The sequence below is a fragment of the Lathyrus oleraceus genome, chromosome 5 (genome assembly GCF_024323335.1).
Source record: "Lathyrus oleraceus cultivar Zhongwan6 chromosome 5, CAAS_Psat_ZW6_1.0, whole genome shotgun sequence".
In the NCBI taxonomy this organism is placed as follows: domain Eukaryota; kingdom Viridiplantae; phylum Streptophyta; class Magnoliopsida; order Fabales; family Fabaceae; genus Lathyrus; species Lathyrus oleraceus.
The window spans coordinates 606,336,154-606,355,869 of record NC_066583.1 but is presented as its reverse complement, the minus strand read 5'-3'; the positions used below and the strand labels follow the sequence as shown (position 1 = coordinate 606,355,869).

At 37.0% G+C, this 19,716-nt stretch overlaps 1 protein-coding gene across 1 annotated transcript; it reads right to left on the bottom strand.

Moving 5' to 3' along the window:
* Positions 1–15,516: 15,516 nt before the first annotated feature.
* Positions 15,517–16,185, bottom strand: LOC127082364 (uncharacterized). The gene has a single exon (XM_051022597.1). It carries the CDS (start codon positions 16,183–16,185, stop codon positions 15,517–15,519), a length of 669 nt encoding a protein of 222 aa, XP_050878554.1.
* Between the last annotated feature and the right edge of the window lie 3,531 nt (positions 16,186–19,716).

Below are 19,716 nucleotides of genomic sequence, written 5' to 3'. Positions count from 1 at the left end.
AACACAAACAAGATGGAATTGGACGATAATTTTGTTGGTGTAAGCCCTAGAGGCCAATACTTTTGGTACTTGTATCGAATTATTTAAAGACATTTTCTTTATTATGGTTGATTAATAAAGTCCCTAGAATAGATAGTCCGTTTAATGTATTAAGTGTGACTTAATCATGAGAACACATTAAACATAAGGGCACTATTCTTAAAGTATCCGTAGTCGAGCTTTAGTGTGAAGTGGGATAACATTAAAGCATTAAGACTATTATGTTTGTAGACTGATGATCACATCTCATGGATCATGGATAAGCAGTTATCAAGTCTTAAACATAGGTATGAATATTAGGAGTAATATTTATACCGGATTGACCCACTATGAGAATACTATATAGAAAGTTATGCAAAGTGTCATAAGTTATTCTCATGGTGATAATAGTATATACCAATCTTCGACCTGAAACCACTATGGATCCTAGATGTAGAGTCGAGTGCTTTGTTGCTGATCCAACGTTGTCCGTAACTGGATAACCATAAAGACAGTTGATGGGTACTCCACGAAGCATGCTGAGGGACATGAGTGTCCTAGATGGAATTTGCCAATCCTGCGTAACAAGATAAATATCTATGGGCCCAATATTGAACTGGACAAGGGTGACACGGTCTATACCTTGTGTTCAATATAGACATAAGGGAAAATGGGTAATTATACACATAATTATTATCACAGGAGGTTTTGTCAGATCACATGACATTTTCGTGACTTGGGTAGCAGTGATGTGTTGCTAGATACCGCTCACTGTTTATTATGTTAAATGCGTGATTTAATATAATTGCCAACGCCGCGAAAACCTATAGGGTCACACACAAAGGACGGATTGATGAGAGATAGAGTAACTAAGGAACACCATAAGGTACGGTGCACTTAAGTGGGAGACGAAATATGGTAAGGTACCAAATACTTAAGTGATTTTGGGCATATGATAAGATATGGGCCAAAATACACTTAAGTGGGCTTTTTAGCTTGAAGCCCACACAAGTGGTTCTATAAATAGAACCCCTTGGGTAGAAGCATTGTCACTCCAATCCACTCAGACAGAAATTCAAGTAGAGACTTGGAATTTAGTTTCCCTCTTTCTCTCACTCAAAGCCTTCATTCATAACAGCTAGCACTGCGATTGAAGGAATCCGTTCGTGTGGACTGAGTAGAGACGTTGTCATCGTTCAACGTTCGTGATCGCCCCGTGGATCTGTATCAAAGGTTTTGATCATTATCAGAGATCTGCACCAAAGGTTTGAATCGCCACAAGAGGTAACGATTCTATCACTGATCATGCCCATTCGTAAGGATCACTAAATGGAGAAATTTTTAAATTCCGCTGCGCCTTGGATGGCAATTCTCCTTCAAATTTTCCATTTCATCCCACAGAACTTTCAAATGAGTAAAGTAATTTAATACATCAAGAGTACCTTGACAAAATTTGTACAAATCTTCTTCAATTTCAGATATGCGGAAAATGTCTCAGTGAGAAAAACTAATATGCAAATTCTTCCACACGCCAACAACAATATCGATCCAGAGCACCGATCTGGCAATAGATTCAGAAATCGAACGTTGAATCCAAACAAGAACCACTGTGTTGCACCGAATCCATGGCGTATAAAGAAGATCAGACACAGTCGGTTTGAGAAGAGTGTCGTCGATGAACTTACCCTTGTTCTTGGAGATTATCGCGATTTACATCGATCGAGCCCATGTATGATAGTTTTTGTCATCAAGCAATGAAGAAATACGAATGAGTGTTGGATTCTCGTTCGAATGAAGGTAATAAGGATTAGCAAAATTGGTAGCAAAATTAGCATAGCTCTGAATAGCCATTGAAGTAGGGAGAAAGATACATAAAGAAAGAGGTGAAGAACAATGGCTACCAGAGCTTGTTAGGCTCCTACCAGAGCTTGTTAGGCTTTGATGCCATTTCAATGATGGAATAACTCATCATGAAGAAGATGAAAAACAACTGCATTCAAGAAGAGAGAAAAAGAGCGGGAAAAGTAAATTAAAAAATGATTACTGTTTCATTGAATTGATCAAAATAGATACAAAAGATCTAGTTATATATTAATTATAACTATGCAGTAAAGTGAAAATTATAGTTATGTACATTAGGCTATTAAGTAAACTATGCCATATTCAATTAAGAGTAGTATAGCCATTTTATTATAAGGGTGCATTTTAGTCACTTATAAATGATTAAATGACAATCTATACCTAATCGATTGAGACTAATAAAGACATAAGACAAACAATTAATTCTTAGGCTAAGGAACTATGGACAAAAGGCTATTATAAGATTTTATGTGATGCAAGAGCATTATTGGAATTTCATATTGTTTAAGTGCAAGGGAAATTGATAACTGGGCATGAAATTATATATAAAGAAGAGACTCAAGTTAAAACACACATTTCTTCTTCTCTTAAAACTTCATTCACATGAGAAAAAAGGAAAATGTGTGAATGAAGTGGATTGCGAGTCCACTTTGTCTGCACTCATCTTTATTCCTATACTCTTGTCATCTTCAACAAAGAGGCTGCATTGAAGGGATGATTCAACTTAATGAAGATCATATGAAACAAGTGAAGAAAACACAAATTGAGGAAAAGGAAATGGAATTAAAATTCAAGGATGATAAAGTTTGATCATGGGGTTTGGGAGAGGAAAAATAGAGAAAAATGGGTGATAATATTGCATGTCATTGAAGGTAGGCTTTGACCACTTATTGAAGAAAGTTCATCATCATCAACATCTTCAAATTGAAGGTAGACTTTGGAGCGACTACATATAAGTTGGATTTAGGGTAAAATATAATTAACGAGTACTTTTATAGTAAAATATCATAATCTAATCCTTCAATTATTAAATAAAATCGAAGGTATAGATCATTAATTTAAAATTTAAAAATAAAATAAAAAGAAATACACATTTTTAAAGAAATAAAAATATAAACTACTGTATCTGGAATTTAAAGCATGTCATGAATTAATTTTTCCATTGGTTATATTTAGAAACCGAGGGAATATGTGGTATTTATTTAAAAAATAAAATATGGCATGCCTTGATCGTTTACTTTGGTTTTTGATTGAGTGAGGTAAAAACTTTGTCATGAAATTGTTGTATTTTTATGGGTTATATGAGACCAAAATTGTGATTGAATAGTGCTTAAGGTTATAGATGATTATATTAGGTTTGAATATGGAATTTGAATGAGGAAATTCTATTTTTCCAGGCTACTGACTATTTGAATGACTCAATAAATTTTTAGATAAGGGGGTATGAAACCTAAGAAAAGGAGGAGCCAAAAGCAAACATGGGCCCAAAGCCACTTAAAGCCTAAGAAAACCCAAAGAAGCTGAAAAATCATATTTTAATCGATATAACCTAAAAGTTTAATCAAGCATGCTTTTAAAAATTCAAATTTTACTCCTTTTAATCGATTAAACTAGGGTTTTAATCGATTAAATCTTGAAAATTTGCACACTTCCTCCATCAGTCAATCATAATCGATTTTTATTAATGATTTAATCGATTAAATTGTCATTTAATCGATAAATCCAGTCTATAAATAGGCTATATGCATTTCCTTTCTTTTCATCCATCTCATTATCTTCTCTTCGTCTTCTTGCATTCTTGAATTCTTATTCTTGTGTTACATTTGTGTTTTTATCATTATCGTCATCAATGACACCTAAAAATAGACCGCACCTTTGCAAGTGCATCTGCTCCATCATATGTGTCTGATGAATTCTCGTCTCAAGACCAATAAGAAAGATTCTATGACCACTTTGCTGACAAAAAATATCATTCATTCTCACTATGTGGATGAAAGTGTTTATGGAAAATTTGAATTTTCTATGTCTTTGTCTAAGCTGATATGAAAAATTTCATATGTAACAAACCAAAAGAGATGTTCCCGAAGCTGTTGAGGATGTTTTACTCTAATCTAAATTTTGAAGATGAGATTATCAAACCAGAGGTATGAAAGCATGGAACCCCCTTTCTCTGGAATAATTTATTATTGTCTGTGATCTTCCTTGCTTCGGCTCTCTCTACCCTGCTAAGTTTCTTGAATCCAATGAGGACTTCAATCATCTTTCTGCTTCTCAATTTCTTCTAATAAATCCAAATGCATATCACATATTTCCCCTCACTAAGGTAATGTGACTCCATGTATTCATGTTATTCACTATGTGATGACCACATTCTCATCCCAATGAAACTCAATATTTGGCAAGTCTAAAAAACTAAAGTGGTAATGCCATGGTTACTAGCCAATAATGTCAAAATCGATTTTGATAATGGAGTAACCTACCACATAATTTAATGTCAAAGGAAATGAGGTGCTTGGTTACCGTATGAAGATCTGATTACAAAGATTTTAACGCATGTTGAATTCGATCTAGAATTGGAAGATTCAGTTGATAATTTGATCAAAATAGGGAGACACAATCTATACCAGACGCAATTTGAAGACAAAAGGGGGTCTTGGTGTAGAAAGGCTCCAAAGAAACAAAGCAAGGTTATCAATGTCAAGAAAAAACATCTTAGTAGAAAGTAGGACCATCAAATATGGAGAAATTCTACTATGAATTTCGTCATACTCCGCCCATGGAAGCTCTTATCAACACCATCATCACCAACCAGCAAACTCACTATAAAACTATAAACAGGATAACTGCTCAATTTGACTTCTTGGCTCGCAACCTTGCTTACTCTAGAGTGCCTTTGCCTCTTGGGATATTTGATGGTGATGATACTCAATTGTTCCTGCTTGTTTCCTTATTCTTTGTTTTTTTTTGCATTGTTTTTTCGTCTCCCGTTCTCTTCCCTTTGTAACTGTCTCTTTCATTTATGATTAATTATTTTTAATATTTCTTTTTTACTACTATTTAAGTTCTAGATGATTGTTTCCGAATGTCATACATGAGATATGTACTTCTATTATTTATTTACCCAATTTTTTGATAATTTCAAAGGACAGGAAGTATACTCCTAGGGGGAGTAAATTATACTCTCTTTATCTGTGAGGAAGAGTTTAACTACTCCAATTTACTCTCTATATTTTTTCTATTTTTCCACTTATATGAGATATGTGTTGTCATTATAAAAAGGGAGGATAATATGGATATGTGTGTTATTCAGGTATAATTGTCAATTAGTTTTGATAATGACAACTAACGACAATTGTTAAGAAGCTTGTAAATAGCTATCAACATCCAAATTCTTTCAAGATTTCTCTGTGATAACTAACAAAGAGGGAGTTGAATGAAACTATCCACTAAGCTCCTGATGATGATATCTGATTAGTAAGATACCCCAAGCCTCATCAGTCAGATATATCAAAGATCCAGTTAAAGTGGTAATCAATTATTGAACTTTGAAAGAGAGGAAGTGTGAAAACTGACCTAGTCAAATGCTTATTGTTTTAGAGTGATTAGGTCAAATTGTAAAAAGGTCAAGAGTATGTATTGGAGTACTAAGGAAATTACACACACACACACGTGCACTCTCTCTCTCTCTCTCTCTCTCTCTCTCTCTCTCTCTCACACACACACACACACACACACACACACACACACACACACACGTACGCACGCGCGCACGCGCACACACACACACACATACATACACATACACACACGCACACACACACACACACACACACACACACACACACACACACACACACACACACACACACACACACACACACACACACACACGCGCGCGAATACACACACACACACTCAAATATGCACACACACGAAAACTCTTTTCAAAACTCTCTATTTTTATTAAAACTTCTTAAACCTATCAAGACATGTATCAAATTGATTAAAAACTATTTTTAAACGATTAGGAAACCTAATTCACGGTCTGATCAATTAAGGACTTGGTTCAATTGATTAGAGTAAGGAGAAAGACCTTCTAATCAATTAAAAAAACTATTAATTGATTAATTCATATATCTATTTTAGGATTTCATTTTCTAAATTAGCGCAACCGTCTTTTGAAGCTTTTAATTGATTAAAATAAGTGTTAATAAGTTAATTCAATTAATTTGACCAATGTATCGTTTTCTTTCTGGGCCAAAAATGAGTTTCTCCTCATTTTATTTTACACTAGATTTCTAAATAAAAATGCTCTTTATTTTTTTACTCTCTTTACTTTTATATTGCTTTTTCATGAAAATTGTCGTAGTGCTAAAAGCTGAAAAATTCTTGTGAGAGTTGTCTTGTGACTGGTGTTGTGTTTAATCTGTTTTATTTAAGAGCGTGATTCTGTTATGAATTATTATCGTAAAGAATTTAAAGGCTGCAAGTTATACCTGATAACAAGTTGTGTGAAAGTTTTTTAGCTAAGCCATTGTAAAAGCTTTGTTTGGTGGTTCTTGAGTTAAGCATGTGTACAAGCTCTCTGTTTGAATGCTCTTCAACTATGCTCATGTAAAATCTATATATGTTGGTTCTTGAACTTGGTATTGTAAAAGCTTTATTTATTTGTTGTTGAACGTTCGTGAGCTAATTATATAAAATCTCAAATTTGAATTTAGTGAAAGTTTCGAGAGAAAACTCTTGAACAAAAATAGGCAAAATAGTTAGATCGAACTTGTATAAATCTCTAATACATTCTCTATCTCTTATCTCTTTATTTTCTTTTCTGCTGTTTTAATAATAAATATGGATAGTTATGATAAATGGAATAACTATCCACCCAAGAGCACTTTGATGAGATGAAAAGATATCTCTTTCAAATTAACCATAGGTTTTAGGTTTGAACTCGCCCCTAGACACACAAAAGTGTTAAATTTTCTCTTAAGGAAGAATTTTGCCGTCCATTAAGGTCTTATCCGATTCGAGAAATTAGTCTATGCAATTGCGTACAAATATATCATTTTTTTAATGAAATAACTATCCATATTTGAGAGTGTCTAGACTCGGTTCAATGGTAATCCTTGTTATTTTTTTGGTTAATTTTAATAAAATATATTTTTTTTAGTTTTTTATTATTAAAAAAATTCAAACTATTGATATTAGATCAAACTATCAATTTGTCTGCCATGTACTACTGTATTTTTTAATCTAAATTATTTAACCATTGAATTAGGAACACCATGGATGGCAGAAGGCATTTCACAAGAGAAGTTCCATGCTCATAATTTTTGCTGAAAAAAAAAGATGATTAAACATTAGCTTATTATTTTACTTTTTTTTACAAAGGTAAAATTATTGAATTTAAAAATGTCTATCCAACACAAGCAGTGCCAGACATGATATCATGAGTGAGTTACACTCAGTTATTTCTGAGAATTTTTATATCCTTGAAGCAAACCAAAGATCAAAAGTGACAAAAGCAGCTATTCTATAAAGCAAGCAAAGAGTAGTAGGAACGGGTAGAAACTTATAAGAGGCAAAACATCATGGTAGCAATTGTTCTTCATTTCCCACAAAGAGCTCATTCTCTATGTGCCTATTATTTGTCTTTTCAACTTCTCTAAGGAAGCAACTTTTGTACATTATTTACGAGGATTTATGGGCAGAACAATCCCAACAACATACATACTAAATAACCAAAGCAGCTTCAAAACCTTTGCTTAATAATACTTAGGAAGCCGCAAGGGACGCTACTTTCTTTATATGGACAAGTGACGACTTAGAGGAACCAAAGAAAAGGTTTATTTATACATAAATGTCTGTGTAACGAAAGTAACATAATATAATTGATATGCCATATAGGCTCACTCCTCTTTTTTCAAGGGAATCAGTTTAAGAAATTAGTTGTTAAATATATTTTGATTCTCATTCCCAAAAGTATTAAATAGTCTGAGAACCCTACCTCACCCTACCTCAGATATCATAGTCATATTAAAGATCATATTGTGAAAGTTTGTTGAATATTCATCCATAAAGCTTTCTTACAATATTTTATTATTTATAGGTGTAATCATTTTCTTTTCTTTAGTTTGTAATATTTTACTATACCAACATGAGTCTCTATCAAAAGCATGACCTATGATTTTGACTATGCATATTCCATACTAAATGTGAGATAGAAACCGAAAGCCTGCACAAGGACTTGGTTGCTTGCTCGTACGTATTTGGTCCAATGTATTTTTGAATGTTGAGAATTAGTAAATGAATCTCCAAAACTTTAGGGAAGGAGTATTTATGGGAGATTTTCTTGAATGGGAGAATTAGTAAAAAAAAATGGTATTCTTCCATTTTTCATATTGTTGTGAAAAGATGTCGCCAATAATAGAATAAAGTTATGAGATAAAGATTGAATTTTTTGAACAAGAAAATTCTATTAGATTTATGAAAGACAGAGAAGAGGGAAGAAGAATAAGAATTGGTTAAAACTATTTTACTATTCACTTTCTCAATAAGGGTTAAAGATTACAAGTGAATACCAACAATTAGCCTCTCTTAACAACCTGACAGAACTCGTTTATTTATAGACTACTAAGTTAACTTAAACAATTGAACTTAAATAAATGCCCAATTCGACATACTAACATGGAATACAAGTTAACATATTTCGACAACATGTTTGAATAGACTTCGACTACAACACACACAACTCATGTCGAAATATCAAGCTATCATTGTCGAGATTAGAGTTTGATCCAAATTCTCACAAATCTCCACCTTGAAACAAACTCTACAAATATCAATGGGACAAACTAGCTTTCTTCATGCAACTTTATCAACTGCATACAGTGAAAAAACTTGCAGCTTGGCAATGTCTTGATGATCATATCAACAACATTGTCTTCAGTCGAAACCTTCAGCACTTGGACTTCTCCACGCTCGATTATCTCTCTGACGAAATGCAGCCTCACATCGATGTGCTTGGTTCGCTCATGATAGACTGAATTTTTTGACAAGTGTTTTGCACTTTGACTATCAGATTTAGCAGTGATAACTCGACCTTAAAGTTTCAGTTCCTTAGCAAAACCTTCAAACCACAATGCTTCTTTCACAACTTCAGTGAGGGCAATATTCTTCGCTTTAGTGGTTGATAAGGCAACAACCTTCTGAAGTGTCGCTTTCCAACTGATTGTTGTGTCAAACATAGTGAACACATATCTAGAAAATATTTTTTTTTGGAAACCATAAAACCTGCATAATCAGAGTTGATAAATCTTTTGGTTTCGACTTTGCTATCATCACCAAAGACTCCACCATAAACAAGTACTCTATTCAGAGACTCATTTATGTACCTTAGAATCCACTTTAATGCTTGCCAGTATGCCTTCCTAGGATTGGTCATATACCTGCTGAAAAGGCTCACTCCGTACGCTATGTCTGGCCTCATACAAACCATAACATACATCAAAGAACCTATTATACTAGCATATGGAATGTATTCATATAGACTCTTTCGACCTCAGTACTAGGATTTTGAGTCGAGCTCTGCTTGAATTGAGGATTGATCGCCGTTACCACAAACTTTGAATTCGACATACCAAACTTGTCGAGAATCTTCTTCAGATATGTCTCTTGAGATAAGCATAATCTTGACTACTTTCTATCTCTCCGGATGTCAATCCCAAGAATCCTGAAGGCAGCTCCAAAATCCTTCATGTCGAACTCTTATCGAGTTCAACCTTCACCTTTGTAACATCTTCAATACTATTGCTTACTATGAGAATGTCATCCACATAAAGGAACAAACTAACAAGTGAATTTCCAGTAGGGGTGGCAAACGGGTATGCCCGCCCCGAAAAACCCACACAAAAACGGGGGAAGACGGGACAGTCATATTTAAGGATGTAGGCCTAAAATTTAGGCCCACCCCGCAAAAATGTGAGGGCGGGGCGGGGAAATCTCGCGGGCATTGTACTCTTTAAGCCTAAAATTGCAAAATTTTATGTAAATATATATGCCTGCAAAAGCCTGCGAAGAAAACGGAGCGGGGCCGGGCAGACACATTAAAGGGTGAGGGCCTAAATCCTTGGCCCGTCCCACACTAAAGTGCGGGCAAAACGGGCATGCCCAACGGGCCGGGCCCGTTTTGCCACCCTGTTTACCAGTGATTTCTGGTAAACAACCGCTAGTCTTCCAAATTTATATATTTTTGGTAACTCACATGATCGACTAGATTGATCCTAGGACATGTGTCTTAAGAATTATTATTACGGTGATTTGACTCATGGTTAAGTTTGTTTCTAATTTGTGAATGACGAAAAGTGTTTAGACAACAATTCTAAGTGAAACTTATGACTTTACGAACAAAGTAAATGACTATAACTTGGTATTAAAAGGTTTCTTGAAGATAACAAAAAGACTTAGGAAAGGTAAAGATAAACGACTCGAAGTAAATGCTTTAAGTTTTTAGAAAGTACTGGAAATGAAGACTTTGGCGAAATGTAAATGCAGGAATAAAAAGGATGATAAATTACTGAAGGGTAAGGGAAATTCGATAGATAAAGAGGCAGTAAAATACTTTAATTTAAACAATTGATATGAAAAATATAACATGAACGAAACTTATGATGTTCTTCATACATACATTTTCAGCGTAAAACTTTTTTCTCTCGCTCCGGTACTTCGAGTGTATTTTGTGAATTTCTGTATATCTGTTAGAACACACTTGAATCTAAAACTAAGACCCCTATTTATAGTAATTTGACCCTAACGGCCTTTACATATATGACTGCCACGTTCTCCGTTCCCAAGCGTTGCATATCTTAGAGGTTTCCACGTATTGATCTGATGAAACGGCTTTGTTTAAATTTCAAATACTTCCGCTTGGAGCTTCGACTCTGTGAACACCTATGTCGAAGAGAGCTTTATGAAAACCCAAAAAATCTTCTAAGTTCCAGGCTTCGACAGCAAAGAATTGCTCACCCACAAAGAGAATTTAAACAGCTTCGCCACAATCATCTTTTGCTTATTCTTAAAACTTAATATTTCCAAAGACCTTCAACTATCTGTCGAAATCCCCAGCTAACAAATTTCCCCCAAGAAATGTCTATTTCGAATTACTGTAGAAATGGACATTTTTTGCATTTTACCAGATTTCGACCAGAGACCTTTCATAGTCCTAAAAGTCCATGTTTGTCAGTTAATCATGATTAACTTTTCCAAAACGTCTCATCAGAACGTGTGCGCAGTTATATGACATCATGAGTTTCAACTTCCAAGAAAATGAATAGTATTCCCTGTACCCTTTTCTCAGAAAAGCTTCCACGTGGCCCACTATCCTAGTAAAGCGTAACCAGTCAGCCTTACAGGTCCAGCATTATAAAAGCACATTTGTCATTTTTCTCTCTCTTTTCACGAAAATCTCCATCCTTCCTCTAAGTTCATCTTCTTCAACCTTTCTGAAAAACGCTTCTTCTTCCTTAAACCCTAATCCTTCAAAATCTCCAAAGTCCATTACAATGTGTTCTGATAAACAACAAAAGCAATCAAAGAACATCAAAGGTGTTGGACCTTCAAAGAGTTCTACTTCCCAGAATATTCCAACCAGCACAACCATCACTGTTGGGGATCGAGAATACATCACTGCTCCAAAACTTTTGAAAGAACAGAAAGCAATTTTTGCTTCTCAGGTAATGGTTCCTTCCCTTCTTTCTGGAAATGCTTTAGGGTTTCTAGGCCCATTAGTATCTGACGAACATTTAGAGAAGTGTGCTCAATTTTTTCCTTGTCACCACACTACTAAACCCATAGCCAACAAAACCCTTTCTTCTAAAGACAATGAGGATCTAAACCAGAGAGAGGCTTTCCAACTGGACTTTATCACTGATAGTTTCAGACCCTTTCGGTCTTGTCCAACTCTAGACAAATCCTATCTCGCTTGGTTAACAAAAGTTGAGAAGAAGAAAGCCTCACTTTGGAAAGAATTGGGTATTTTTGACCTAATCCAGATGTCGAAGCTGGGATTTAGTTACTGTCAGCCTTTATTACTCTCCAGCCTATATTTCTGGGATAATACCTATAACACCTTTCATCTTCCTTGTGGAATGATGACTCTCACACTTTTCGACGTAGCTGCCATTGCTAGACTTCCTCCGACAGGAGAGACCTTCGACCCCTACCAAGATTGTGAAAACTTGATTAAGTTCAACGTTAAGAATGCTTCATTTAGCACTTACATTAATCTATATCACGTTGATGGGGAAGAAGTTTCTGATATAGAACATATAGCATTCTTAGGTCTATGGTTGTCCAAATTCTTCTTTTGCTGCAAATCTCTACAAGTTGCTAAGAGATTTTTAACGCTCGCTAACCAATTGCATGCTGGTTGAAGAGTGTGTTTGAGTGAACTCTTATTGGCTAGTTTGTGTGAAAGTCTAGGATCAGCTAGTGCTAAGCTAAAGGAATACGAAGCTGGCACCAATCTATTGCTATCTGGGCCCTATTGGCTTCTTCAATTGTGGCTTAATGCCACTTTTGAATCCTTTTTGCCAACACGAGGAAACATCGAAGAAGATGCCCCAGAGATAATGAATCGAAACATTGAGGGCACCAGACTCCTTCGACTAACTCCAGCTGATGATGTTGATAACTTACAAACTTCCCTCACCAAATACACCTTAATGTTCTTAAAGCGTCATCATTTCCTTCCTTCGATGGCTCCTTTTGCCAGTCGAACGCCTGGTCCTTCCTGGTTTACTGCCTCGCTCGAAGATGCTGTGAAAAATGCCAACACAGAGATCGAAGACATATGGCGTGCCTTTCTCCTTCCAAGGCTACTTGTTTCTAGGATTCTGCCAGTAAAGAGTCATGTGTGTCTGTTGGCTTATCAGCCTAATTTTGTCTCTCGATAATTTGGGTTGTGTCAACTTATTCCTTTCTCTTTATTCAAACGAAAGCGCGAGATCTGCTGTGCAGGGACTGAATGGAGTGCTCGAGACATTACCGTCCACAAAGAATTCCATGCCAATTTTGCCGAATTCCAATTAATAGCCTTCCAACCGTCGTTCTATTCCACCAATGGTTTCGCCACTTGGTGGACAGATTTCTATTCCAATAATATGTTTTCGACTGCTGAAATCAAAGAACGTCTAACGAAGGCTTTTTCATCTTTGCAGAAAAATGTCCCCAAGGGTAAGCTTACTCATTCTGTAGAAATCCAAGCATTCCAAAAGTACTTTGAAACTGTCTATAACCCAACGAACATCGTTGACACTGTTTGTTATGCATCCCCAATTTTAAAAGAAAAATTTGAAAAGCAGATTTCCAAAAGAAAATCTCTCAAAACTGTAAAACCCGAATTGAAATATGACTTGGCCTTTGAGTGCGAACCACCCAAATTTCCCAAGTTACCCAGTGCAGATTTTGCTTTGTCATTTTTCCCCCTTACCCTTACTGGTTCACGTGTGGGAACATTTTTAACATACTAAAAAATGACCAACAAAAGCCTGCAAAAAGAGTAGTTGCTACCAAACATACCTTAGACAGTTTCAAAGGCTTCTTTCACTTCGATTTATCTGCAGTGAGAATTACTTCTCCGACATGTGAAGATGTGGAATGTTTGGATTTCTTGGTTTTACAAATCTTTTTCATTTTTTACCAGTCTTTTAAACATTTGCATGTTTCGAATAACTCACATACTTCTTTAGTTGTCGAAAGGAAGGTGGTGAAGAAAGAAAAACTTGTGGCGAAGGCTAGTTCGACTACTGCTTCCAGGCCAACTACCTCTTCCAGCCAAGGAGTGCCTTCTGGCGCCGCTCCAGAAAAAACGAAGAAGAGTTCAAAGGTATTACATCAAATAACTTTTGTCTCTTTCGAATTTCTTTCTAATTATTTGTAATTTTCTTTCTTCAGGGTAGTGGCAAGCCTCCCTTGACACTCAAGAAAAGAAAAACCTCTCCTGCCAATATCATTCTTGTCGAAAATGATGAAGAGGATACTCCTCCTACTCCACTCAAGAAAAAACAGAAGAAGAATAAGGCAATAGTTGCCCTTTTCCAACCAAAACAACAAGAAGGTGTCGAAACCACCACTCTTCCTCCTCTTCCAAAGAAAGCTCCATCCCAGCCTTCTGGTGCTGCAACACTGGAGCATATTGGGAGCAATGCCTCTGATCCAGAGGTTCAACAGGTATACTTCGACCTTAAGTGTTTTATCGTTCGACAAATTCATATTTTCAGTCTAACGTTTTATTTTCAGGACAAAGCCACCACTCCCCTCATTTCTACTGCCAATCAAAGCGATCCTTCGAGCGGAATTAATCCATCTCCTCCTCCGATAGTCACCGGTGCTATCCAAAATAAAGGCTCTTCGACTGGAGCTCACAATCTTGAAGAAGACAATGCTCAGAACGAAGAAGAAACCTCTTCTCCCGGTGAAGATGGTAAAAGAGATTCGAAGCACGTTGACGAAAAGGACTCAACAGGGAAAGAAAACTCTGAGAATACTCCTAGTGATTGTCCCACCAGATTTGTGTTCCCTTCAAATGATGCTGATGAGGACGATCAGGATTCAAATGAAATTGAGGGGTATTTTCGAGAAGATGAAGACATAAATATGGGAGAAGCTGATATTGAGGGAAATCAAACTGGAACTAGTAATGCCAGCGTCGATACGGTCTCAAATCCCACCAAAGTTCGACCATCCATCACCCAAACTTCGCCCACACCACTTACTGAGGAGGAGAAAAGATCCTTAAAACAAAATGACCCCCTTAAGTATGTGAGGTTAATGATGGCTCAAAGAGAGTCTTCTTCAGAGCAAAGTGTTTCTGGAGCTTCGACCCAATCTGGTGCTAGTGCAAACGAAGCATCACATGACGAACTCCTTCGGCAGGTGAAGAAAGCAGTTTTTTTACGTAAATCTCTTTGATGAGCTAAGGAATAATGTGGGGGCGAGCTTTAGCATAAAGAAGCTGATAAGCAAGATTAACATCACTGCTTGCCCCACTGATGTAGGTGAAGCCCTTATTGATATTCAAAACCTCATTGACCAAGTTTGTGCTGAATATCATAGGGAGGTGGATGCCAAAGCTAAGCTTTTATCGACTGAAAAAGCTCAAGCCATTGAGTTTGACAATGCCCTTCGAACTTCACAAGCTTCTGAGGAGTTAGACACTTCCAGAAAATCAGTCCAAGCAGAGTTCGACACTTACACTGCTTCGATACGTCTTTGGGAATCTCATATTGCAGAATTGCAGCAAAAGATTTCTGATGCTAAGGCGAAGCAGGCTGCTATCCGAGGCTTGGATAGTACTGAAGCTGATGATCTGGCGAAGCAAAGCGTGGACCACGTCGAAAAAGCTACGACTATGAGCGAAGATATTGCACGCCTCAGAGGAGTTCAAGCGACTGTTCAGTATAAAATTGGTTTGGCTAAGAAGAAGTATGATCGGATGAGGGCCACTATTCCTTTTTGATTTCCTCCTGTATTTGCTTTATTCGACTCTTGTTTACTTGTAACTTGATTAAGACGAAAACCATTTTGGCACATATTTTGAGTTTAAATATCTTCACCATTTTGGCCATGATAGTTTTTTACTTACTATGCTGTTATGATTCTAACTTCGTGCATAAATGGTTTATACTTCTTTAAGTATTTTCCATTTACTTTTAGGATTCTTCGATCCTTTGCTAGTTCTTCTATTTCGTATGCATTGTTTGAAAAGGCTTTTAGAATTCGAAAAGGTCCTTCCCGATGTGGAGACCATTTTCCTAATGCCTTATTCTTTCGATCCATAGGCAATATGACTTTCCACACTAAATCATTCGTAGTAAAGGCCTTACCTTTGAACCTCTTATTGTATGCCCTTGCTACCATCTCCTTCTGTCTTCTTAATACTTCTAACGCACGTAACCTTTCTTCGTCCAAATCCACCAGCTCATTTATCATCATTTCCCAATATAAGTCAGATGGGATTTCTCCTTGTCTTTGGATTCTTACTGATTGTAAGTAGACTTCGACAGGTAGTACTGCATCATGTCCAAATGTAAGCTGGAAAGGTGTAGTGTTAGTGGCTTCTTTAGGGGAGGTTCGACAAGCCCAGAGTGCTTGGTCTAAAGTTTTGTGCCAATTTTTTGGCTTTTTCCCTACATGCTTCTTGATTAGCCCAATTATCACTTTGTTGGCTGCTTCAACTTGCCCATTGGCTTGAGCATAATAGGGTGTGGATGTTAACAATTTGAACCCCATTTCCTTTGCAAATTCTTGCATCTTTCGACCAGTAAAAACTGATCCTTGATCTGTTGTTATACTTTCTAGGATTCCAAATCTGTATAAAATTTGCCTTTGAATGAATTCGATAACAGTTTCTTGATCCATATTTACTAAAGGTACTGCTTCGACCCATTTAGTGAAATAGTCAATTCCTACAAGTATGTATCTTTGACCTTTGGATGAATGGGGTATAATTTCCCCAATTAGATCTAATGCCCAACCTCTGAAGGGCAAAGGCTTAATAATTGTATGAAGTTCACTTGCAGGAGCATGTTGAATTCCTACATGTATTTGACATTCCTGGCAACCCTTAGCAAACTCTATACAATCTTTTAACATGGTGGGCTAATACATTCCATATCTGAAAAGCAACCATTTCATGTTATGGCCTTCCTGATGTGCTCCACAAGCTCCACTGTGTACACTAGATAATGCCAAGTAAGCTTCGCTTTCTCCTAAGCATTTCAACAAGATCCCTTCAGGGGTTTTCTTGAATAATTCATTCCATATCAATACATAAGATAAAACCCTGTACTTGGTTTTTCTTTCCGTGTCTGTCGAAGGGTCCTTGAGATAATTAATAATTGGATTCCTCCAGTCTGTATCTATCAAGGTATCAATGGCCAATACTTCAAACTCCTCTTTGTTAGCATATCATAACTGGGTGCTTTCCAAATCTGTCGGAGATAATCTGGCAGCCATTGCCTTTCCTCTTACTTCGACAAGTTCTTCCAGCTTTTCTTTTGAAATTCTATACCCTAAGGCTATTTGTGCTAAGTCATTAGCCTCTTGGTTTTTTATTCTAGGGACATGTTTTATGTCGACGTATTCGAATTTTTTGAGTAACCTATTTGCAATGACGAAGTACATAATCAAATTTTCTTTTATACATTTGTACTCCTTCGTCAGATGCTTGATTACTAATTCTGAATCTCCTTTAATTTCGACCCTAGTTGCCCCCAACTCAAACAAAGCCTCAAGTCCTGCAATAAGAGCTTCGTATTCTGCTTCGTTGTTGGAACAAAGGGGACCTTCAATTCTATATTTGAGTTTTGTTGGAATTCTGTCAGGAGAAATTAACATTATCCCAACCCCACTTCCATTTTTATTAGTGGAACCGTCGAAGAATAATTTCCAAGGTTTCAACTCAACTTGAAATTGAGGATTTTCGACCAGTGCATGGTCTACAATAAAATCTAATACTATTTGTCCCTTCATTGCCTTTAAAGGCATAAAGGTTAGAGAGTATTCAGTGAGCGCTAAAGCCCATTTGCCAATTCGACTGTGCATTATTGGCTTAAATAACATATACTTGATGACATCAAAATGCGAAGAGACGTATAAATCAATAGGTTTTATATAATACTTGAGTTTAGTACAAGAGAAATGCAAACCAAGACACAACTTTTCTATTGAAGTGTATCTAGTTTCTGCATCATTTAAAACCCTACTAAGGTAATAAATGGCTCTTTCGACGCCATCTTCATTCTCTTGCGCCAACATGCTACCTATGGTAGTGTCGGAAGCTGATATATACAGTCTCATAGGCTTCTTTCCACATGGTGGTGCCAAGATAGGAGGATTCGTCAGATAATGTTTGATCTTGTCGAATGCCATTTGGTGTTCGTCATTCCATTCGAACTTCCCTTGTTTCAGGCGCAGAAGGTGAGAGAAGGCTTGAGTTCGACCACTTAAATTCGAGATGAATCTTCTTAGGAAGTTTATCTTTCCTAATAATGATTGCAATTCCTTTTTGGTTGATGGTGCTTTGGTCTCCATAATAGCCTTCGTCTTGTTCTGATTGATTTCTATCCCCTTTTTGTGGACCACAAAGCCCAGAAAATCTCCAGCTTGCACAAAGAAAGCACACTTAAGAGGATTCATTTTTAAGCCATGTTTTCTCATTCTTTTGAATGATTGGCTGAGATGGGATAGATGATCTTCATCTGACGTAGATTTTATCACAATGTCATATATGTATACTTGCATGAATGTCTCTATATAATCATGAAATATAGAATTCATTGCTCGTTGGTATGTTGCCCCAGCGTTTTTTAGGCCAAAAGGCATGACTATTCACTCATAAGTGCCTATTGCCCCTGGACATCGAAAAGCTGTTTTAGAAACATCTTCTTCTGCGATGAAAATCTGGTTATAGCCAGAATATCCATCAAGCATGCTGAGATACTCATAGCATGCGGCTGAGTCAACCAACATCTCTGCCACAGGCATTGGGTACTCATCTTTAGGGGTTGCTTCATTTAGATCACGAAAATCTATACATACTCGCAAAGAGCCATTTTTCTTGATAACAGGGACAATATTAGCAATCCAATTGACATACCTTGTGGTCCTGATGAAATTGCAACAAAGAAGTCTTTCGACCTCTTTTTTTTATCTTTGTGTGGATTTCTGGTGTGAATCTTCTTGGAGTCTGCTTAATGGGCTTCTTGCCATCCTTTATAGGCAGCTTTAATTCGACCAGGTCCCTCTTCAAACCAGGCATCTCGTCGTAATCCCAAGCGAAGCAATCTTTGTTATTCCTTAGTAATTCAATAACTCTCACTTTCAACTTGGGGTCCAGTCTAGCGCTGATGTAGGTAATTCTTTTTGTACTTCCATCTCCGAGATCAATCTCTTCGAGAGGATCTTGCGCTAACATCTTTGCACTTGACGTTGCTGGATCTTTTTCAAATCCCAGAGGCTCTTCGTCGTAGATGGCGTCCAACCTCTGTTTTGCTGGTTCCACAGGTACTTGTTCGTCAGGGGTTTTTGGTTTAAAGAACTCCCTTGGTCCTGTATCACAGATTTCACTATATGTGGCTTTGTTAGCCATGTTTGTTATCTCGGCTTCGAGAGCCGTTTGTCTTTTGTTCTCAGCCATGTAGGCCGAAATCTTATCGAAGAAAGAAGACTCAGTCATTGTACAGGTCTTCATCCCAGCCCGTTGGCCGTATTTCAGATGATTCTCCTATTTCTGGGTCTCCCATAATCTCTCTATCCCACTGGAAGCCATTTGGATGGAGAGTCAAGAAGTACAAGGCATTTTTATTCGGGGCGTAGCCTTCTTCCGCTGCGTAACACGGTCCTATGTGCGCCAAATTCCTGTCGAAGTTTCTCTTGTCCACATGGTTTACTTTTGCCCTGAAGTAACTTTGGTCGGCTTCGACATTCTCTACCACGCCATCTTCTCTCCAGATAGATATTCTTTAATGCATAATCGAAGGGACCGCTCCTATTCCATGTATCCACTCTCTCCCTAGTAGTAAGTTGTAATTTGCTTTTGCAGGTATTACCATAAACATCGTTGGTCTTGTGATTGACCCAACAGTTAAGTCCGCTTGTATGACGCCCAACGTATGTCCTATCTTTCCTTCATAATTTGATAGTACCATGTTGTGAGGTTTGACGTCAGTGTCGAACATCCCTATCTTTTTCAACATGAATTGGGGCATCAAATTTACTGTTGCTCCCCCGTCCACCAAGACTTTATTCACTCCCACCTGTCCAACTTTGGCCCTAGTGTAT

Bases quoted from the DNA above. Each gene is read 5' to 3' on its own strand.
- LOC127082364 (XM_051022597.1), bottom strand. From the start codon at position 16,185: ATGCAAGAATTTGCAAAGGAAATGGGGTTCAAATTGTTAACATCCACA.